Source organism: Chrysoperla carnea, chromosome 4, assembly GCF_905475395.1.
Source record: "Chrysoperla carnea chromosome 4, inChrCarn1.1, whole genome shotgun sequence".
NCBI lineage: Eukaryota > Metazoa > Arthropoda > Insecta > Neuroptera > Chrysopidae > Chrysoperla > Chrysoperla carnea.
In genome coordinates this window covers 13,907,857-13,932,245 of record NC_058340.1, presented here as the reverse complement: position 1 = coordinate 13,932,245, position 24,389 = coordinate 13,907,857, and the positions used below count along the sequence as shown (strand labels likewise).

General features: G+C 28.5%; 4 protein-coding genes across 4 annotated transcripts; 3 read left to right on the top strand and 1 right to left on the bottom strand.

The window, feature by feature from the left end:
• The first annotated feature begins 5,340 nt into the window (after positions 1–5,340).
• On the top strand, positions 5,341–9,494 carry LOC123297303 (peroxisomal membrane protein PMP34). Its single transcript, XM_044878912.1, has 5 exons — positions 5,341–5,698; positions 5,762–5,822; positions 5,917–5,986; positions 6,805–7,207; positions 7,937–9,494. Exons 1-5 carry the CDS (start codon positions 5,636–5,638, stop codon positions 8,213–8,215), a joined length of 876 nt encoding a protein of 291 aa, XP_044734847.1. The 5' UTR covers positions 5,341–5,635; the 3' UTR covers positions 8,216–9,494.
• A 2,472-nt stretch (positions 9,495–11,966) lies between these two features.
• On the bottom strand, positions 11,967–13,352 carry LOC123297871 (zinc finger protein 525-like). Its single transcript, XM_044879682.1, has 3 exons — positions 13,155–13,352; positions 12,467–13,076; positions 11,967–12,208 (listed from the first exon to the last, which is right to left on the bottom strand). The coding sequence occupies exons 1-3, from the start codon at positions 13,350–13,352 to the stop codon at positions 11,967–11,969; spliced, it is 1,050 nt and encodes a 349-aa protein (XP_044735617.1).
• An 885-nt stretch (positions 13,353–14,237) lies between these two features.
• LOC123297441 (60S ribosomal protein L18) lies at positions 14,238–16,515 on the top strand. The gene is made up of 4 exons (XM_044879104.1): positions 14,238–14,333; positions 14,472–14,558; positions 14,617–14,875; positions 16,205–16,515. Exons 1-4 carry the CDS (start codon positions 14,331–14,333, stop codon positions 16,420–16,422), a joined length of 567 nt encoding a protein of 188 aa, XP_044735039.1. The 5' UTR covers positions 14,238–14,330; the 3' UTR covers positions 16,423–16,515.
• Positions 16,516–17,884: 1,369 nt separating this feature from the next.
• LOC123298172 (F-box only protein 25) lies at positions 17,885–24,033 on the top strand. Its single transcript, XM_044880100.1, has 6 exons — positions 17,885–18,144; positions 20,915–20,999; positions 21,611–21,797; positions 21,857–22,038; positions 22,859–23,100; positions 23,714–24,033. Exons 1-6 carry the CDS (start codon positions 18,026–18,028, stop codon positions 23,883–23,885), a joined length of 987 nt encoding a protein of 328 aa, XP_044736035.1. The 5' UTR covers positions 17,885–18,025; the 3' UTR covers positions 23,886–24,033.
• Positions 24,034–24,389: the final 356 nt, after the last annotated feature.

The window sequence follows — 24,389 nt, the reverse complement described above, 5'->3', positions numbered from 1 at the left end:
CCACACTTTTAATACGTATCAATCAATCCATCAAAATTATGTTTAAACGAACAATAACAATGTAAAATAGTGAGAAATCAAATAGTGAGTGTGAAGCACGGTGTTGGGCTGTGTTTTTAACGAGATGAAATATCTAAATTAAAATCAGAGAAGGAGAATCAATATCGCTAGTAAAGTAGTACATTATCTCGTGTTTTATTTTGTAAAAAATGATTAGCAGAAACGTCATTGTCATATGTTTTAATTTTGTAAACAGTGGAATATCCAGGAAAACGATTAACAACACTACACTTTCGATTCGATCGTTTTATACTCATTTTATTTAAATCTTTAATTCCACTTGTAACATATATGATAATGACGTTTCTGCTAGTCACTTTTTACAAAATAAAACACGAGATGGTGAAAGGTCACCCGCCAAAAATATCTTACTAGTTGAATGGGATTATTATGTGTTCTTTATTGAATGTTAAGCGCATGAGAATTGACCAATAAGAAGAAAAGTGGTTTATGGTGTTGTGGATCAAATTTTTTATAATTGAAAAAATAATAATAATTTTCCCAGAATTGACGCGAGCCAATGATTTATGCCAAACATACCTAAGTTTTGATACTGATGTAATAAATGTGTTAGTCAATGATTTAAGTCTTCGTTAAGGTAAATGATAAAAAACTTTGAGTACCTAAATGTTTATTAATTTTTGTTGATATATATTTCCTAAAAATACTTTTACTTGATTATTATTATCATCTTATGTTCCACTAAAATAATTACGTTGCAAATATTTTCTAAAATCTGAAAATTTGTATATTGATGCATAATATTATTAAAAACTTAAAAAATAGTCAGTCAGTATATTTCTGTAACAGAGAATGTCAGTCACCGATTAAAGGTGATAAGTTTAACGCGTGACTGACGCGCCAAGCTACAGAAATAGACTGACTGATTATATTTTTTATATTGATAATAATATTCTGCACCAATATACAAACTTTCAAATTTTAGAAAATACTTGTACGTTTTATTCAAAGTTAAAGCTGACCCCGCACCAAACGCTACAAAAACCGGCTGATTGACAGAAGGCTATTTCTCTATTCCCCCAATATAATGTAAATATTTCAAAATCAGCCTTTAGAAAATGCTTTCAATATTTTGTCGCTCGCCTCTTTTATGAAGCCATCCATGTTGCTGGAGAATATTCATATAACCTAACATTATGATTCCCTGCGTTGAACTTAAATACTCTTCTGGGGGTAAAGATGATGTTTAATTTTTATCTGTCCAAATGAATTATTTTATTAGATTTTAAAAACAAATTTTTATATCTAGGAACAATTGCTGAAAATGGTGAAACAATTTAGATTTTTTAGTGTATTTCTTTAAAATTCCTCTAAAAAATGATTTAATAATTTTTTGTATATTTTTATAGCAAATTTAAGATTTAGATCTTATACTCTTTCGTTCAAATTATTTGACTCGATAATTTATCAGTGGTATGACTTGTAGCTTTATAGAATTTGCAGTATAGATTGGTGAAAACGGTACGTATTTAATGTGTGAACTTATCCTTTATTTTGTGAATAAATGTTGTAAATTAAAATATTTTTTACATCTGTTTTTTTTATTTGTAAATGATAATAAATTAACTGAATGAATAAATTATAGAAAAAAATTGTATTTATAAAAAAAAAACTATATAATTTATACTATTATAATAAAAAAATATTATGTTATAAGCTAATTTTTAATTATCTTTAAAACATGGATACGACTAAAAATTAAAATTATTAAAAATTAGTTGAGATAATTTAAATGAAATCAACCTCACCTCAACCATAAGAATTGGAAGAAAATAATATTGTAAATACTGTTCACATAAGAAGACTATAAACAATTAATTAAGAACTATTAATTATTAAATAAAAATATTCTGTTATTTAAACTTAAGTAGGGCAAAATACATACATTCTAAGACTAACTATTTGCAGTTTTTTTTTTCTACATAAATATCCCAATGAACTTTATCTTATTCTGGAAAAAAATTCAACTTATTGGAGTTAGAACAATGAAACATATTTGGCCTCTTTAGTCACAATTTCTGATGGCTATATATATTTGATATTTGAAAAGCCAAAATCGATCCGAACTAAAGATTAAAGAAATCAATTTAAAAGTTTTAGCGTTTCCCAGAAAGATTTTAGAAATCATATTCAAATTAGACGTTAAATGCAGCGCTTTAGTAACGCTAATTGGTAGAAAATTCAAAATGAAAGGTTGTTTGGTCCTTTGCTGGTTTTAACTTTCCAGTATAGGAAATTATTGCAATGGGTCCGATTTTCGAAATCGAAATTTTCAAAATATCTTTACGTTTCATGGTTAGGACAAGGCATTAACACCAATTTGGAGAAGAAGTATGTACGTACGTACGTTGAAATTTTTTACGTCGTCGACATCGTGGGAACAAAATATGATATCGGCTCCGTTGAGGTGTTGATCGAAGTGTATTAACGACAATATCATCCGAAAAGAATTTCATGACATTTAGTGAACATTCAACTTTGTGCGAAATATCGGTACCAGGGTCCTATTATATTCAAAACTTTTAAAGGTAGGTTAAATTTGATCACAAATTTGAAAAGTATGACCCAAAATTAGTATAATTCCCTACTTGGTTTATTAAAATTGGATATATATTGGATGTGATACAGCAAAATTCAATTTTTTGAATTTTGAGGACGTCAAAAAGTTCAAAAAATCATTTTTTGAATACTTTTTTTTTAATAATTTCATTTTTGATGTTATGTTTTAGCTAACATTCACCTTTGTGCAAAATATCGGACCCAGGGCCCTACCATCTTCAAAAGTTTTAGAGGTAGGTTAAATTTGACCGCAAATTTGAAAATTATGTCCAAAACTAGTATAATTTCAAATTTCATACTTTGTTTATTATTGGTATTGGAAATAATTTGGATGTGATAGGGCAATAATCAATTTTTTGAATTTTGATAACGTCATCAAGTTCAAAAAATCAATTTTTTTTTATAATACAGCCAAATTTTATCCGATCAATTTTTTTGAAACCCATTAATTTTGGATCAAACTTTTCATTTTTGATGTTATGATTCCATGATATTTTGATTCCACTAGCTTCTTTTATTTTTATTACTTTGTATTATTTCAAATGAAACAAAAAAAAGTTAAAATAATCCCTAATTTCCTCCAGCTGTTTACAAAAAATTATAAATTATATTAATAAACGATGTTTATCTTTTAAAAGTAATTCTAATAATACTTCAATGCACAGTGCATAACGCTGATAATAAAATACCATATTATTAAATATAAAATTTATATAAATATGCATATTTTGTAAGCATTTCAAATATTTTAATAATTTAGCATATAAAACAATTATTTTTAATTGGTTTAAAGTCCATTTTAACATCTTTCAAGGTAATTGTTACATTGTACATTTATTAATTTTTATACCCTGTATATATGAAATATATATCAAGGTATATTAATTTTAGTCCCAAGTTTGTAACGTCTAGAAATATTGATGATACGAACAAAATTTTGGTATAGGTATTCATAAACTCACCTAATTAATCCATTTCCGTATGTCCGTCTGTCATCACGATAACTTAAAAATGAAAATAGATATTGATAGATATATACAAACATAGGGTCTTGAGTCCGCAGGACCATACTTGTAAACCGTAAGATATAGTACAAAATTTTTTATTTAAAATATGTTACCTATAAAAAAATAAACAACTTGTGGTTCGAAACATCTTTGTTTACCTGTGAGGGCGCAAATTAGGCTAGAATATAAGTTTCCATTTGCTCCAAAACTATACAAGATAGAAGGTTGAGAATTTATAAGTATCTTCAAATAATTAATCTATTGATTATAATTTCAGACTAAGCCTGAAGGATAGTCAATATGAAGTGAGGCAAATAGCAATTTTTTCGAAATTTCGAAAGCGCGGCCAGAATGTCACCATTTTATTTGTAATTTTAAAAGTTATTTAAATTATAAAACAACATAAGGTCTGATATTTGATACAATCTATACACGGTATTTCAACAATTAATTCAGTCAGATTTTTATATTCACTTGTTAATTTTGATGATGTAACCATGCGTCGCCAAAATTATTATTATAAACTTTTATAGACCAGTTGAAGTCAGAATACGCACAAAAAGTTTCGACCAATTTCTAATACCATATTCTAATTTTTCTAAATGTAATTTAAGCGAGATAAGTGGCAAACTGCTATCATTTTGAGAAACATGCGTTTTTATTGATAATACAAAACAAATAATCTTAAATAAGATGTTTGCATATTTATGTTTGATTTCAATTGTCTCGATGTAAGCCCGTAATAGTCTGAAAATCGGAGCAGAGCTGGATTTTGGACCGAGTCAGCATAGCCTTGAAGTCTTAAGTTAGAAAGAGTTTGAAAATTTAAACATCACGACGTTTCAAAACTCGTAATCAAAGTAATTTAGAAACAACGTTCAAAAAAGAAATTTGCTTTACTGTTTTTGGATCTGGTTACGTCCTATTTGAAATATTTTGACATGAAAATCAAATTTTGTATTTTAAAACTTTAAACGCAAATATCTGTAGAGTTAAAACCAAATTGGCACTAAGCAAGAGAAAGTGTAGATATACATCATACACTCTCTCTTGCTCGGTACTACTTTGGTTTGCTCCACAAATTAAACTTTGAGAAAAATGTTTAGAAGATAAATTTTAGCTAATTTTATTTTATACAACTTAATTACTTTTAAAAAAAATTCAATTAGAAGATATATTAAAAAAATTCCAAACGATTATTAACGAAGTTCCCGAATCCAAAAACTGCAGTAAACTTGGAACTATCTTCTTAGAATTGCGATAACATTCTAGTACGGTAGTATAGGGACACCCCATGTATAATGATTTTTACTCTAAATCCCTAAACGACGCCAAAATGAAATTATTGAAAGTATACACGCATAATTTAGGAAAAACTATTTCTCCATTTTTTTAGGTTTTCCAAAAAGTTTATAGAATATTGAGGGCACATTCCTATGCGCTAGCCTTTGCAGAAATATAGTTTTATAAAAATTAATTGTTAGCAATGCGGAATTTTAATGGTCAGAAGGCAAAAACAAAATCCATTTCAACTTGAATCCTTGCGTTTTTTCAACCAAAAAGTTTGATACAACTTTTTGTGGATTCACAAATTTTATACTTTTATTTATTGGACTAAGTAATTTAAAAATTTAATTTTTACAAAATTATTGTGTGAATCATGTATGAATTACTATCAATTGTCTAACGTAAACGAAAGGAAAATGTGTGTTTACTTATAATACGCAATATATTACATGTTAGATAAAATCAATTGTAATTTTTTTTTTATTTAATTGATTTTATGATGCATTATTTTTATTTGTACTTAGTTTTTCATTGAATTTAATTGCAATATAAACATCACACATTATTTGTAGACATAACCCTATTAATATTACACATTGCTTCTTTCATGTTATTGATTAAGAACGGCTGTGGGGGTACGTTTATTATGTGCTAAAAATTAAAGGCGGTATTTATTTATTCATTTGTATTTTATCATAAACATGAGTAATACAAACAAATTATTGAGCTACGAAACATGGGTTCATGCGGTATCTGGAGCTACGGTAAGTTTACGAAAATAATTTTTTTTTTAAGTAAAATTTTGATTAATTGTATTTTTTTAATAGGGAAGCGTGATCGCAATGGCTACATTTTACCCATTAGATACAGTTCGACAACGACTGCAATGTAATTTTAAATATTATAAATGAAGTATAATACACCTATGACTTGCATAAATTTGTGATTTTCATATATTTTTATTTTTTTTTTTTATTTATAGTGTCTTCAACCGATCAAAAAGCTGAAAGTACTATTAAAGAAATGCAAAAGTTGATAGCGAATGAAGGAGTGTAAGTTTTCTATTTAACACTATCAGTAAAGTTTACCTAAGTTAAATGACATAGCGTTTTAGAATATCTAATATTATTGAAAAACAAAAATGATCGTGGGATGGATTACTAATCCCACATAAAAAGTTAATTATTTCTCACAGTTCTCTTCACTAAAACTAGATCGCTAACTACTCGCTGAGAGCAAAAGCGCTGCCATTAATGGCGTCAAATTAAGGCATTTTGCTATGAGAGTAATATATGTACACTCTGTGTCACAAAAAACGTATGTAAATACAGGTTGGAGTATATATACTATAAATTATCGTTTTATCGTTTCGTCTAACGAACTGTACAAATTATTGTTTGAAAAATAATTACATCCGCAGTCATTTTATATCTAATTTTAAAGGATATTCAGGTGAATACCTACTTCTTAATTTCTTTTCTAAATTATCATTGGAGAACCCGTTTTTAATTAAAATATACAGAGTAGCTTAAAAGTTCATTACAGCGTTTCACCAGGTATAAAATAATGCAAATAAATATATTTCGATTTGCCTATACTTACATTGGTTCAAAATTCCTCTCTTTGGTATCATATGGCCTTATGGTTTGCAAATTTACTTCTTCCCCCAATTTCCACACCATTTCCCCCATTCCCAGGTACATTATATCTGTTGAAGCACTGTTAATTTCCCATCAAGGTTTTTTTACATAACTTATAAATACAGGTTGGACACTTAAAGATTAAAAAATTGAAAAAAAGCATAACTTTTTCATTTTCAGTATTTCCATTTTTACAAATTTTTAATTGTTATAAATTTTATTGTTTTTAGCCGTACATTATATCAAGGCATGTCTCCTGTTCTTCAAAGTCTGTGCGCATCTAACTTTATTTATTTTTACACTTTTCATGGCTTAAAACGCATGCTTGGTACAGAAAGTACTGCTATCAAAGATTTATTAGTGGGTTCGGTTGCGGGTATAATTAACGTATTAGTAACAAGTCCGCTTTGGGTTGTAAATACGCGACTAAAGTCATCACCACAACCATTTAGAACACTGACCGAAGGTCTTGTATATATTGGTAAAAATGAAGGGCGGTCAGGCTTGTGGGCTGGTTTGTTGCCATCATTATTACTTGTTTCAAATCCAGCCATTCAATTTATGACTTATGAAACTGTTAAACGGAAATTGAATGCAGCGTATGGAGATATGCCAGCAATAACATATTTTTTGGTAAATGAGCATTATTGATTCTATGTTTTTTAATACACTTGTGTTTGCTACTAGGGAATTGGATAAAACACGGGCATTTACATATACTATGGATAAAATTACCTTTCACTTTGGATATCATTTTAAAAGAGTTCACAAAAACTAAAAAGTTATATTCTTTGAAGAATCCGCGGAAATCTAAGATGGTAAAAAAGAAATGAAGGGTCGATTTTTCTCTACTTTCTCTGAAAAAATTACAATTACAATAAAATACTTCTAATAAAAAGTAGTTTCTAACACAATTATGTAGGTGTAATTTCTTTTCGCCTTTTTACTATACAAATTGGCAGAAATATGCGTTGTGCCATGAGTAATTTTACTCAAGCTTTATAATTCGAAAATCGTATATTTTATATTTTAAAAAAAAGTTTAAAAACACAAAATAAGACTTAGAAAAGATAAGTTTAAAAGAAATAGTAAATTATCGAGTTATGGCTCATTTATTGTAGTATTTCTTCACCGAAAAAAGGAGTCCAATCATTTTCAAAGTTTGATAATGACAAATTTAAAAGTTAGTACTTTTGAATTCATGTTTTTATTATGTTCAGTGAAAACTGAACTGCTTTTAAAAATGCCATTCAGTTTCTGAATAGGCCGAAACTATCTTATTCAAATATAGTTAGCAATCACAATAAATTTTTTAATAATTAAGTTATGAACTAAAATTAAACTGTCTTTAATTTTCTTTAGGTGGGAGCCTTGGCTAAAGCAGTTGCAACGGTGACAACATATCCATTACAACTTGCGCAAACACGTCTTAGGCATGGCGGTAACACGGCTAAAAAAACCAACATGATAACTTTAATTTATAATATACTTAAAACTAATGGTATTATTGGTCTTTACAAAGGATTGGAAGCTAAATTATTACAAACAATTCTAACAGCGGCGTTAATGTTTGCTGCTTATGAAAAAATTGCTATTTTTGTTCTAACAATACTTCGAGCAAAAATTAAACAACATAAATAATTTGCCAATAAAATTATTTTTCAGAATTTAAAATTGTTTCTAAATGTTCCAACAATTCAAAAATTTGACGTTATTTTAGTCTCATTATTGTATAAGTTAAATTTTTTTTTTTGCTCTTATATGCCAAAAGTTCATCGTATCGGAGCGGCATTTAAACCTCTGCTAGCTAGTTAACATTTAAAATCCATCGTCTATGCCAAACCATCGATTTGTTCTATAATTTGCAATATAAGTTATGTATCACAATCTTGATGAAAAATTAAATTAAATAACTAACAATGTAGTGACATTTGGCCTGTGTGATGGAATCGAGTACCCAATACGAAATAGAAACCATCTCAGAAAGTTGGTCCTCATAAAAAAATTTGGCAACTGTGGCTTGTCTATTTTTTGTCGATTAAATTTGAAGTAAATTCCTCCGAGTAAATTCGAATTTCGAAATGATTTCAAATTAAAAATGTTAATTTTTTTATGCAGAAAAACTTTCTAATTTAAAGTGTTCTGTCTTAACTTTTATAAACATGACTAAGTGACCTTGAAGACCAAATCCAAATTCAAGGTCAGAATAAAATATCTGACATCAAACTTAATATTATTTGTAGTTGATGGTGCATTTTAGGGAATTTTTGAATGTATCGATTAAAAAGACTCACCGAGTATACAAATCTTTGAGGAAAAGTCCTTAGAAATTTTGCGATACAATACTAACGAGATAAGTGCCCACGTAATAATCGTTTTTTATCTTATTTTGCAAATTTTCTAAATAAATATTCTTGAAATATTATTTAATAGATAGAATAATATGACAGTGGTAAATGATGTACCACTTAGATACAGTGGGCTTTTAGTGTATTATTTACTGAACAGGGAACTTGCATAAAACTTGAATCTCGATACTCGACTAATATTGTAATTTTGATACATCTATTTGAAATACATTGCCTTTTAACTTGAGAGTTAAACGCAATGTAATTTGAATCACCAATCCTGAAAGTGTGTAGAAAATGAATACACAAAATATAATTTTTTTTTCCTTAAAATAAGAACAACACCGAGTTAAATCAGAGCAATTAATACTTAACAGTTTGAGTAAACTAAAAAGTGCAAGTTTCCTTCTTTTGGTGCCAGTGCTAGTAAAATGGAATGAATGTATAAATTATTTATTTATATGGGATATAATTTAAGTACACAGATATATTGGCGACTCCAATAAAATTCCTATACAGGGTGGGTCGTTTTAATCTATAACGACTAATAGCTCGTTTTGTAATTAACCAATCAAAAAATAGCTCAAACAAAAGATGCAGGGTTTGATGGGGGACATCATGTTCTGACATCAGATTGGACCTAGTTCTTCGCGTTGCTTTAATAGCCAATTTAAATTCTAAACGGTAAGAGATTAGAAAGTTTATCCTCATAAAAAAAACTAACAATTTTTATTTAAAACATTTTTTCGAAAATCGTTTGCTTTCGCAGGAAATACGACTTAAAAATTTGTCATTATCGCATTTAATCGAAAGAAAATACGCTTTAAGTTAATCGATAATTGTAGGTCAAAGTCAAGCACACAGGCAAATGGCCTCTATTGTCCTTGACAACTTTTAGATAAACATTTTTTCGTATTTAGAGTGTTTTCTTTCGATTAAATGCAATAATAACATATTTTTAAGTAGCATTTCCTCCGAAAGCTGAAGATTTTCGAAAAAATAGTTTAGATGAAAAATTTTAGTTTTTTATGAGGATAAATTTTCTCATTTAAAGTGTTATTTATCCTATATCTTACTGTTTAGTGTCTAAATTATCTATTAAAGAAATCCGAAGAACTAGGTCCAATCTGATGTCAGAACATGATGTTTCCCATAAAACTCTGCGATTTTTGTTAAGTTATTATTTGATTGGTTAATTATAAAACGAGAATAGAAGCGGCAAGGGCAGAAAGATCTCTTTCTCACTTCCAGCGGTATATGAGGCTGTTCAAATCTGTTTTATACAGATGTCAGACTTCAAAATGTTTGGGCCACTGTATAGGTTTTTGGAGTCGCAAATTAGAAAAAAAAATTTTTTTTAATAAAAATAAGTAAATTAATATGGTAAATAGTACTTAACAAAAAAATGAAAACTGGGTCATATGAAATTGGATCAATGGAATTGGAAAAGCTTTCTTTTCGTCAACCATTTTCATGTTTTTATTTAAAAAATAATATATTTTTAATATCTATTAATTTTTCTTCTTCGAATGAATAACGGAAACATCACACCATGTATGTATAATTTAAAGTATCTTGCCCTCACCCATCTACGTAGAGTATAAATTATTGCTACGTGAAATTAGAAAAGTAGTTTCCTTTTGCGTCAATCCTCAAGAGACAAATGACTTTTTCACTCACTCTTTTTTTAATGAATTTTTTAATTACTTTGCAACTTTTTTATGTTCAAATCATAGTTGTTTCCGAACATTTAAAAAAATTTTACTGGTATGTACAATATTGTTTTTAAATTAAGCGTCACATGCTTAATTTAATACGATGTGAAAGTTAATTAGGTACTAAATGTAGTTATAAGAGTGCCATAGTCAAAAATTTACGTATGCGGGTGAGGCATGCTATTAATTTAAGTACATAAGTTAAACTATGTGAATACTAGTCGATTAACTTTTGATGGTTTTCTGATCCAACCTAGCATCTCGAAAAAAATCTAGCATAGAAATATGTAAGGGAGAGATTTTTTTTCTTTATTTTGCTCCCTTAATACTTCATTAATTTTAATGAATGTGGTGTCATTTTCAAGGTAATTTTTACCACTACTGGATAAAAATATATATTTTCTGTATATTCTAAAATTCTATAGGCCTTCATTTTGCAAAGGCGCCAGGATCGTGCACCTACTTGAGGGGTGAAAATTTCGAACGGACCATCTATAAATATATAAAATAAAAGATTTGTAATAGAATCAGTGAACCATCGATTTTTAATTTAAAAATATTTTATTAATGGACAATGGATGATAAGTTACCAATAAAATTATTGCATATTTATTTTTATTAATGTTATTTTTTTAAATTTTAACCTGATGTTAACCCATTTATTTAAGTCAGAATAAATTCACCAAAAATTGACTCTACGAATAATTTATGAATTATTATACATGCTATAAAGAAATCAATCAATCAAATAATGTTAAATATAAAATTTTATTGATATCAAAATTATAATGAACAAAATACAATAATTTGCTCTAGAAGTAGCTCTAGCTTTAAACAAAATGAAAAATATATAACGTGCATAACAATATCAACTAGCAGTCATATGATAAAATCGTCAAAGGGCATCGCTCGATTTGGTAAGTAAATTCTTTCGGTCAAAGTTTTTAAAGCCATCGAAAATGTTCCTTGCATCATCCCGATTAAAGTTCTCATGGCCACGAAAAATGTTATACAATGGTAACTTTTCGATTAAGTCGATTGAAGATATCGAGTTATATTTACCATAAAATTCGGTTGTCTATTGTATAAGCATGTTTTTGATAACTAATAATCGGTTCCATAATACACGATTGCTGCTTCATGTTTCATATATCCGATCGAATAAAAGTCGAAAAGTTGCCTTTAAAATTATTCGTGGCTATGAGAAAGAACATTTTCCAAAACCTAATTAATAGATGCGGGATCAGACATGGAACAACAAACAATTCATTAATACGAAATCAATCGGAATATTATTGATAATTTGGTGAATAAAATTTGGATGTTCTCTTATTTCGGATGCCTTTGTGCAACACAGACTTTGCACTTATGGCTATGCTGGCCCTGAATCCCCCTTTGTCTAATTAGACTACTTTGATTAGCAAATGTTTTATGACAAACATCACATGAATACGGTTTTTCTCCAGTATGAGTTCGTTTATGCCTAGTTAACCCGCTGTGAGCAGTAAATGTTTTCTCACAAACATCACAAGAATATGGTTTTTCGCCAGTATGAGTACGTTTATGCAGAACTAAACAATTTTGAGAAATAAATGTTTTATCACAAGACTCGCATGAATATGGCTTTTCTCCGGTATGAATTCGCTTATGTAGAATTAAACTACTTTGAGTGGTGAAAGTTTTGTCACAAACATCGCATGTAAACGGTTTTTCGCCAGTATGCGTTCGTTTATGAAGAATTAAATGGTTTCGGATGGTAAATGTTTTATGACAAGTATCACAAGAATACGGCTTTTCACCGGTATGAATTCTTTTATGCAAAATTAGACTACTGCTGACAGTAAATGTTTTATCACAAGCATCACATGAATAAGGCTTTTCTCCAGTATGTATCCGTTTATGCGTAACTAAAGTGTATTGTTGATTAAACGATTTATTACAAATTTCACATGAAAATGGTTTTTCTCCAGTATGAATCCGTTTATGTTTAACTAAAGGGTTTTGAAGATTAAATTTTTTATTACAAATATCGCATGCAAATGGTTTTTCTCCGGTGTGAGTTCGTTTGTGTAGAATTAAATGATTTTCAGTGATAAATGTCCTCTCACAAGTATCACAAGAATACGGCTTCCCTCCAGTATGAAGTCGTTTATGTAGATTTAAACTACTTTGGACACTAAATGTCTTATCACAAGCATGACATGAATACGGTTTTTCTCCAGTATGAGTTCGTTTATGTACAATAAAACCTGTTAAGTAGGTAAATGTTTTGTCACAGACATCACATGAATACGGTTTTTCGCCGGTATGAATTCGTTTATGTAGAATCAAACTACTTTGAATAGTAAATGTTTTATCACAAACATCACATGAATAAGGTTTTTCTCCGGTATGAATTCGTTTATGTTTGACTAAATAACTTTTGAAGGTAAATGTTTTATCACAAATATCGCAAGGAAAACATTTTTCTTCTTGATGTAATAAATTGTTTTGATGAGAATTTTTATTTTTTTCAACATCATCTCCTAAATAAGTTTCTTCTAATATTTCGTCTTTGATTATCAATTCTGATTGAAGATGTGTTTCAGTATTAATGTTTTCTTCTTTAATTATTGGATGCTTATTTACATCAATTTGTTGACTCTCTGTTGAATCAATATCTTCTAATTTTTCTTCTTTATCAACTATAAATTCGGGATAAAATCCTTCTTCCATTTTAAATTCCTCTTTTTATTATGTACGAAATATGATTAATGATTATCTGACGCCCTTCATAAGTTTGAAAATTATTTTTGTTATTTACAACCATTTAAATGAGGTCCGTGGATTCGGCACCCCTTTGATGTTTTAAATAATTTATTTGCACACAAGAAACGTTGTGTGTTTTTCCTAAATATGTACATGCTATTTTCCATCAATTTATACTGCTTCGAATTTTAGTACACAAAAATGTTGAAGTAAATCTTATCAAGAAACTTGAAAGATATGCATTATAAATTTTATAGAAATTGAGACTTGAGACAAAAGAAAAAATTGAAAAATTTTGTATCTTTTGGAACTACTGAAAACGGGCCCACTTCTTGTTTTAACTAGTACGAATTATTATCGCCTGCTAGCAGGGTGCAACCTGTTACATGTTTAGCACCTGTTATATATTTAAAATGTTCCTTATAAAAAAAATTAAAATATTTTGTTTGAAACATTTTTTCGTCTAGGGCAAAATTTTGATGTAAATTTTCTCTAAAACTGTAAAAGATAGAGAGTTGAAAATTTATAGGTAGCTTCAAATAGTGAGTCTTGTAAAAAATTTACACAAAACAAAATGAAAAAAAAACTTTTCTAGAAAATACTTCGAAAAACTTTCGAAATTTTCAAAATTAAAACAAATGAAGGATGGAAAGCCGCCACAAATATGATTGTTTTTTAAACTTCTATAATTTATAAAAAATAATGGAAGCACTGATATTAAACATTGTGTATTCAGAGTATTTCAAGTTTATTTTCATTTCACTTTTTTTTTAATATTAGATGAGGTGCTAGCGCCAATACCTTTCAAATCATAGTATTTATTATTCGTAGACATTCCCCAACGGCTTAAATTTGTTAATGGTTAGTAGAATAACACATACCGATTAAGTCCTTTCAGTGTTGTAAATAATCACGTTCAGTTGATTTTTCTTTCCGGTTAGCGTCATGGTAAGTGTAAATGATCGTGAAATTTGTGAATTTTAATCCAAAAATATCTTAAAATCAAAATGAAATCATTAAATAATATATATGCGTATATTTTCAATCATTTATTTTTTATTAAATGAAACTTTAATTTTTATCTAGGGTATCGACATTAACCATAAACACGATCGCAAGGTTCGTCGTACAGAACCTAAAAGTCAAGATGTATATCTTCGGCTATTAGTAAAAGTAAGTGTTATCATATTATTAATGTTGATTTATTTTATTAAAACATTTTTATTTTTAGTTGTACAGATTTTTAGCTCGTCGTACTACAGCTAAATTTAACAGAATTATTTTGAAACGTTTGTTTATGAGTCGTATCAATCGTCCACCAATTTCCTTGGCACGTGTTGTACGATTTATGAAGAAACCAACTCGTGAAGGTAGAATTGCAGTCGTCGTAGGAACAGTTACAAATGATGACAGAATATGGGACGTTCCAAAACTAACAGTCTGTGCTTTACATGTCACAGAAAAAGCTCGTTCACGTATCATTAAAGCAGGTAAATTTTATAGTTTTTTTAAATTTTTTTACCTGGTTTGTTCACACACATTCAGTATATTTTTTGATTCGTGGGTTGTAAAACCAGGAAAATTAAGTTGTATTTAAAAATTGTTAAGTCTGAATACTTATTTTTTGTATGAAGGCCCTTTTTTTAATTCTACATTTTATCTTCAAATTGATTCTAACCAAGTATTTGCTAGAAGTCACACAAGAAATAAGTACTTTTTACTTTCTCTTAAAATTTCATTTTGATGAAAGAAAATAAAACTTCTAAAATCTCGTTTTTGTTATTAAAATTCTAAATGTATACAATACTTTCATATAAAGTTTTTTAATTTATTTAATTTTTATTGTATTGAACGTTTCATATTTTATTTTGTGATAACTCTGTATCGTCTTAGTTACGAAGTTTTAATTATTGGGTTGAATTTGTTCAATAGAGGAGGTGGTTGAGTCTAGAAGTTTTTACCCTTTGCGTTCAGAAATGGGACACAATGATTTTTTAAAGGAAGAATGGGTCGATTTTTATTGTTATTATTATTATATATGGCCTTAAAAATTTAACTCGTAATTAAAACCGTACAGAGTTATCAAAAAATAAAATAAAAAACGTTCAATATAAGAAAAATTAAATAAATTAAAAAAAATTCAATAGAAATAATATAATAAATTTAAAAAAAAAAAAAAAATTGGTGACTGCCGCTGGATTCGACCTCGGAACTAGTTATCACTGAAATAATATAAGCTAGCCCCTTAACGGCCACAGCCATATACCACGCTTAACAAAAAGATTTAACATAAGATATATATTCAACAAATGTCATTTATTTTCCATAACTTTTAGGCTGCGCAGTACTAAACGCATCCATTTCCGGCTCTAACAGAAAGAGCAAGGGGAACAACATATCATAAGATCAGCAATAATAAAATTCTCTCTCGAAAACGTTGCGAGCTCCTATACTATTAAATTGGAAATAAAAATAGTTTGAAATCTTTTGAATTTGTCTTTTTGGCGAGGAAAAGCTAGCAAAGTATTTTGATATCGCTTTAAAAAAAATTAATAATAAAAAAAATTATTTGTGATCAGATAGAAAAAAAAACAGGCCCAATTTGTAAATACAAAAATATACCATTATGTGATGGGCCATTTTTATATGCTTATCGTTCATAACCCCTTGTTAAAAAGCAAGATCGAGATAAAAAAAGAGACACTAATAGAATTGTAAGCGGTTACTTTCCTATGTAAAAACTTGGGAATGGGGGACCATGTCAATTATTTTTTGTAAAATTTATAGTATTTACAATTTATTTTGTAACTTTGTTCTAGGTGGTGAAGTAATCACTTTTGATCAATTAGCACTTAGATCACCAACAGGAAACAATACTGTATTAATGCAAGGTAGACGTAATGCCCGAGAAGCAGTGAAACACTTTGGTCCAGCACCTGGAGTACCACACTCGCACACTAAACCATTTGTAAGATCTAAGGGTCGCAAATTTGAACGTGCTCGAGGTCGTAGACGTTCATGTGGTTACAAAAAATAGATTTGTTAAGTTATTTTCCAATATATTACACCTTTGTATTGTAACCTTTCAATTTGCTGGTTTAATATAAAAAAAATATATTTACCACAAAAATTTTGTTTATTATTTTCTTTTTCCCAGAAATCAAGTAGACTTCTTCAAGTAAAAACTAATTCTCGGCAAAAAAAAGTAGTAGTTCTAAGTTTGTTATGCTTTTAAAGAACGAGTCTTAGTGGTCGGGTTTTTTGAATTGTCAAAAATTAATTACGAAACAAAACCGAGGGAGGTTAAAAATAAAAATTCATTTAAATTGGCTATCTCCAAAAGGAACAAATCTGTGCTTTTGAGAAGTTTTGTGTTGTAACATGGAATATCCTTGATTCAGATTCAATTTTTTTAACTAAATAGTGTTTGAGGCATTTAAATTTTGGCACATAAAAAATACATGTGCCTGAAATGAGGTCAAAAGTATAAATTCTCTGGATTCAAACGAAAAATATAATTTTTTTCTTTTCAAGACAATCAATTTATTTAATTTGGATCAAGAGGGAAATTTAGCAAAAGCACCTTCTTAAAATTAAAGCTTTAGCCTGGACTAATCGCGGGGAAATAACGAAATATAAAATGTAGATCGCACATATTTGTTGAGGTGAATTTTAGGGGAGCCATGCTCGTATAAAATTGGTGATTGACGCCTTATGTATATGGACGTCAGTTTCTGTCTCAAATCTCAAAAGGGGAATTTTTTTAATTTATTTCGTAATGAACATTTTTCATCTGATTTTGATAAAATACTCTAATTGGCCAGTCCGAAGCAGATAATATTCAAATTTTCATAGTTAAATAGAAAGATGTCACGGTAAATTTTAGGCTTTTTTGTATCATTTTTGTGAAAATTAGTACCACTTTTGGATATTTTTTCTTGTGAACGATTTTACTAGTGCAAAAACCTATATATTTATAAACAAAAATAAGGAATCATATTGTCATATTATATTATTTTTGAAGTAAATTTTACTTTCCGCATATAAAATGAAAAACAAAAAAATTATTTATTATATCATATAAATAATTTTTGTGAAAATTACTTCCACTTTTGGATATTTTTTCTTGTGAACCATTTTACTAGTGTAAAAATCTATACATTTATAAACAAAAAATATGGGATCATTTTGTCATATTATACTATGTTTGAAGTAAATTTTCCTTTTCGTATAATATATAATGGAATATAATAAAATTATTCATAAAATTTATTTTAGTAATTAATTGATAATTTGCCTGTTTGTTGAATAAAAATAAGGTAATTTGTTGAAAATACGCAAAATTAAAATTAATAGTTTCGTGTATTGAATGATTCTGTACCAATAATAATCGGCCATTGCGCATGTCAAAATAGTACTTCCATCTTTGTTTAGCGAATATAAACGGGTATATTGGTCGCATATACATCATATGTTTTCGCTAATTGAACAAAATAATATTGTTAATACAGAATATACAAATACACAACACAGTCACAATGAAAACAGAAAGTCTGAAATCAAGTCGTCATTAAAGAATTACAAGTTACAAGTTCTGTGTGCTTTGTTCAAAATAAAATTAATTGATTTTGTGGTGAATAATGCCATTTATTTCAAAAGATTGGCGTTCACCAGGAGAAGAATGGGTGAAAACTGATGAAGGATGGGAAAAGAAAAAAGTATTAGAATGTTTAGGACAACTGTCATCGCCAAATAAAAAGTAAGTACAATTTTTATTTGTTTTGATTTTACAGCTGTTTTCAATTGATTTCATTTAAAACCTAGTGTAGGTACATAACATATACATCTACACACAATCCATGCAGTCCGATGAACTTAAGACGCTCAAGTTCCTTTGTTCTTGCTAATTTTAAAATGTTATTCCTACAAAATTATTTAATCCTTTGGCTAATTAAATATTTTTTTAAATCAATTTTTTAATTTATTTTTTGCATAATAATTATTATAACATTATACATATATATAATTTTAAATTAATTATAATTTTTAAAACGTAATTAAATATTATTGCAAAACTCATCACGCAATCATTTTATTAGATTGAGGATTAAAAATAAAATTATTTTATTTATTTAAGTATTGCGGAATATTGGATTTAGCTTTAAGTAGGGTAAATATCGTAATGTATGTAGGTATTGTTGTTAGGAGAGAAAACCTTGGCCTTATTTTATTGATAAGTTTTACGATTTTATTCTTCCTGTTTTAAAATCCTTAAATGTAATCTTTGTATTATTCATATGGTTCAGTGGACCTGAACTACCTATTTGTTTTATATACGCAGAATTTAATCAATTCTAATAAAGTTTATATTATTTTTAATGAAAACTAAGAACGCTTTATTAATTATAGCTTTTAAGTAGTAATTGTTGATACAAATCATATTTTTATTGCGCATATTTATAATTTTTATACCCTGTAAATTTACAGTGTGTAACAAGAAATTAGGCATCCTTTCGATATCGATAGTACCCCAGACATTCTACCAACTTATTTGGAAAAATGATGGTTCGTTTTAAAATTCTGAAAATTTACCATTTAATGATCCTTTAGGCATTCAATTCCTCAACTACTTTAACCCTTTAGCAAGCTTAGTGCAATTAAATCCAGCGTTCATTGCCTTTTCTAAGTCTAAAAAGCTGTATCGTTCGTTCTTTAGCTTTGAAACAATCATGAGGTTGATATTTTTTGTTCCTGTAGTGACCATTGACCAATGCGCAAATGATATTTTTGAATTTTACCCAGCTTTACTATCATTTGTTTGGCTTGTCTAAATTTGGTTTCATTCCCTGACAAAAAAATTTTACTTTGAATTTTGAGGTACCGTGAAAATTACGGGAAATATACCTGGTGGAAAAAATATTTGAAAAAAGAATAAGAGTTTCTTAGATTTTTTCAGAGATTTTAAGACTTATTCTTTCTTCAAATATTTTTTATCTTCGAAAATATTTTGGAGGTATTTGTAATCAAAGTATTTCTGGATAGAAAAGATCCATCCTTTTTTTTCTTGGTGAAATTACTTATATTAAATTGTAATCGAACTGATATCATATTTTCCAATATGTAAGAGACCCGCTTTTACAGGATTGTTTGACACCCTGTATAAATGCTATATTTATGTAATTTATAATAATGTAATAATAATAATAATGGAAGACAATGGTCAGTGAAAGTTACATTCACAATTGAAGTTCATACTATTGTAATGTTGGATCGATGAAAAAACATTCACTAGGAAGGAACACTGAATGTCACTTAGAAATTTTGTGTGTGACTAATTAGCTGTGTAAAGTATACATTAATTGCGGATCTACCAGGGCCGGGTTAAGTTTTCAAATAACCCCAGGCAATGTTTACATTCCGAAACTTGGTAAAAAATCCTAGCTATATAACGACATCATGCTCATTTGAAAACGCAGTCTTTTCGAAAAAAATCGTAATGTTCGGTAGACTCGCCAAAAGAAAGCCACTCACGAAGTTTCATTTATATATTTATCATTTAAAAAACCCGTGGCTTTTTTTCAAAAAAAAAAAAAAACGGCCCACTAGAGAAAATGTGTAAATAAGAAAGTTATTCTTTATAAAATAACCGAAAAAAATCGAAAAGTTCGGTAGACTCGCTATAAGAAATGCCACTGACGAAGTTTCATTTATGTATTTATCATTTAAAAAACCTGTGGTTTTTTAAAATAACAGCCCACTAGAGAAAATGTGTAAATAAGAAAGTTATTCTTTATAAAATAACAAACAACTTCTATTAGAAACATTCCTTCGTAAACCTTGTAAATTCGATGGGAATCGAATGTAGAAATCTTATTTTTGTGCTCAATTTCTACAAAATTTTATCTACTTGCGCAAAAAATTTATTCTGTTTAAGTTTTTGGTTTTTATATAAAGACCAATGTTTCCAAAAATCAAATTCGAGGTTTTTTTCAAGATGAACAAATCCCCCCCCCCCACCATCTAAGTGATACAACTTTTATTCGGGCAATATTTCAAAAACGCTTGATTGTAAAAATTTTTGCTAGAAAAATTAAAATAGGCACTCTATATAAAAATATCTGGAGTATGATCCAGGAGCGAAGCTGCAGATAAAATCTATTATGAAACATAAAATTAAGATTTATAAAATAAAAAGTGTTTTTTAAAATCACTTTAATCATTTAATTTTTTGTTTTGTATCCGCAGCAGTTGACTGGTTGTTATGGTCCGCTAGATGATTGTTGACTGTTATATTTGTAATTAAAAATTAAATTTAGAAAGTCCATTATTACTATTATTATTATTATTATTATTATTATTATAAATTTTGTATTAAAAATAGTTGTTAAAAAAAATTCCATAGACACATAAATAACATGATTTAAATTAAAAATAGCATTAACATGAACCCAACACAACTTAAGTACTTCCTTCTTGATTTTAATTTTATTTATAGATTCATAAAAATATGTACTTTATTGTTGTTGCAGTGCCACTGATACAGATGGGACAACTAAGACAGAAGAGAAAACAGTTCCTCCACATTGTCATATCACAATTAAATGTACTAGAGAGGTAAAAAATATCTTCATGTATTTTCATTTGTACACTGAAAAAAATTAAAATAATGACAACCTCATCCCGAAGTTGGCCGTTTCATATTGAAATAAAGTAAAAATACTTTCAAACAATTACCTAACGATTGGAACAAGTACGGCTAAATATTTGTATTTACAACAGAATGGTATTGAATTAAAAATATGAATTCAATGATACAAAATCACTGAAGTTAAATAAACAAAATAATTACTTCTATGAAAGAGATCGATTTTAGTTTAAAATCATGAATTTTATTGATGGAAAATAAGATTGTACTTAGTTAGAATAAGTGTAAATAAAGCGAATCGATGAATTCAAAGAAAATTTCTTTGCGTTTGCTTTAAATAGAGTATTTAGTTATTATAAATTAATAAATTAATTTTATAAAAAAATTTTTCAAAAAAATGTCTGAAATTTTGTTTTCTAAAAAAATGTAGGAGCTATTTCAATATCTTTAGCCGCTTTCAAAACGATCAATATTATATTATTTTATTTTTTTAAATTATATCCATTCATTATTCTCGAATAATGCGTAAATCTAAGTATAAAAAACAAACCTTAAAAGAAGTTAACATTTTTTTATTTAGATTGCTGGTTTTAATGGACTTGGTGAAGTTGTAAAACGATTAGACTTTTTAAATGCTGTAAGAGATGTCCGTAGGTTTAATTACGTTTGTGCTTTATTACATTTATTAGTTGGTCAACAATTAACATCCATGTCTGGTACTGCCCAAAAAGCTTTAATACAAATGGTTGAAGAAGTTGCACAACATGGTATGAATTTACTTATTTACAATCGTAATACCAATTTACAAATTAACTTTCATTTTCAGTAAGCACATCTCAACAAAACTTACGAGCTTTACGAACATTAGCTGCTGGACTACATGAGGCTCGTGTATGCCCACGATCAGTTTGTTGGGGTGGGCCTGTTGGATCTCAAAGACTATGGAAACATAATGCTCGAGCTATCCAAAGAATATTGGATACAACGTCTCGTTTAAAAATTGAAGAGGTAATTTCGTATTATTTAAAAACAATTGTCTTAATTTAGTTAATTGGTTATATATGACAAAAATCTGTGAACCTCTTCTTTATGAAGTACTTAGACTGCATTTTAAAAAAAATATCCAGTCATGGCGACTGTCGACGGAAGTGAAAACTTAAAACTTTGGAATAACTGGCATTCGGCCTTTGGTCTGGCTGGAGCCTTCAGAAGTTCGCATATAGCTCTAACAAATACCTTAAAAATAATAAATAATATCCCAATACTATTCAAATAGCTGTTCACAATTCTAGATAAATATGGTGGGAGCGTAAATAAATATATTTGAATAGTAAGATGTAATGTAATATTTTATTTATATGCGTTTCCACCATGGGTTCATGGATTTTATTTTTTTAGTACCCTAAAAAACATTTTGTAGTGGACCGAATTGTGAATTTAAATCATCCTCGCATCCACTTGAACACACACACAAAATTTCATCAAAATCGGTCCATCAATTTAGTTTAGGAATTCAATTACAAACACGCGATGGCGGGAGTTCCATGATTTTTGTTCACCCATAAAATGCTCAACGTTCACTTCAAAAAAGAATAAAAATTTTATTTTTGAAATTTTCTTCTATCTCTAACAGTTTAAAAATAGGATTTTAGAAGGACTATACGCCCATGGTAAATTGTGCGTAATGGTGACCCAATGTTCAATCCGCGATCTATCTTCCTTGTTGTACTTTCAAAAAGCAAATATAAAAAATGGTTAATAAGAACTAAAATTGTTTATTTTTGAATTAAATTGCTTATATAATCTGCTACAAATTATTTTATTTTAGCCTGGACCAAATATAAAACCAACTTTATCGGAATTGCCAGAAGAATGTGTTCGAGAAATATTACTTCGTATTGGTGATGTACGAGATTTAGAAGCATGTACCCAAGTAGGAGTACCATTAACAGGACCTGCAACTGAACAAAGGCCTTGGAGAGAATTAGCTGCTGCACATTATACACCGCAACAAAGGTCTTGTGTTACTCAAAGAGCTCACTGGAAAGATACTTATCATGCTTTAAAAAGGTTTTTATCACTATTGTTCTTTTAATACATATTATAGTCATGAGCGTTAAAACAGGGATTTTTCGTCTAGAGGGGGATAAATTAGATAGTTCGAGATTCGATAGTATTTTTGCATAAGCACATACTTAGTCAACTAAATCAATGGTTCGTGCTTATAATATCGACCATCTTGTCTGTCCGCTTATAACGAATTTTGAGAAATTAATATGAAGGCAGTGTAATTTATAATAGAGTTTTTTAGCTATGTTCAATGAAAATTATCAGTATCTATCGGATCAGCTGTTTGAAGACGATCAGTTCTTTCCCCAGTTGTGTAATGATCTGTCTAGCAAAATTTGAAACGCTGAGAATTTATAAAAAATCGGACAACCTCCCTTAAAATTGTCAGAATTGATTTAGACTTATTCCAACTGCATATAAAAAAAATCAAGCCAACCATAATGACGAATCAAAATATAAAAAATGTTCAAATAATTCTTTAATAATTGCTTATGCTCTTACAATTAACCTTATTTAAAAAATAACAAATTCAATTGCATACGGGACTCTTTTATTTTGTCCAGTTTTCATAATAAAATCCTATCATTTAATGTTGATGTTTTCTATTTTGCAGAACTTTTGGCGCTCGTGGCTGTGATGACTATGCTGAAACTCTTGCATTATGTCGACGTTGTAGGTGCTTATTTTGGCGCTCATTAGGTCATCCATGTGTTGAATCACCATCAGAATTGGCACCGCATCATCCCGTCCAACCTCAAGATTTTTTGAAATTCTTTTCATTGTAAAAACGTACAATGGAATCGAATAACCGTGATTTTATGTTATTGGATTTACATTTTGAATCCATAGCAAAAGCAATTTAGTTTATATTAAACAATATTGAACAATAATTGTTTTGTTTAAATGGCGACTATATCGAGTAGCGTGCGATTACACACAATTCATTAATACAGTGTAATTGATTTTTAAATTAAAATTACTACTGTAATTTAACTTTCATTTACTTAGTTTAATTCATTATTTTCATTATTTATGAGAATTTTAGTTGGCTAGAATAATCAAAGATAAATATGCTTTTAACCGCTCTAACAAACAAGAAACAAACTAAAAATATGTTCGCAAGTTTATTGAAAATTAATTAAACTAGAATATAATTAATAGAGGTTTGTATCTGGCCTTATAAGAGTAACTTTTCGGTATTTATCAATTTAATATGTATGGGATAGTACTGTATGTTGTTAATTTGTTTCATTCTCCTTCTAGCACCATTATTTCTACATAATATGTTT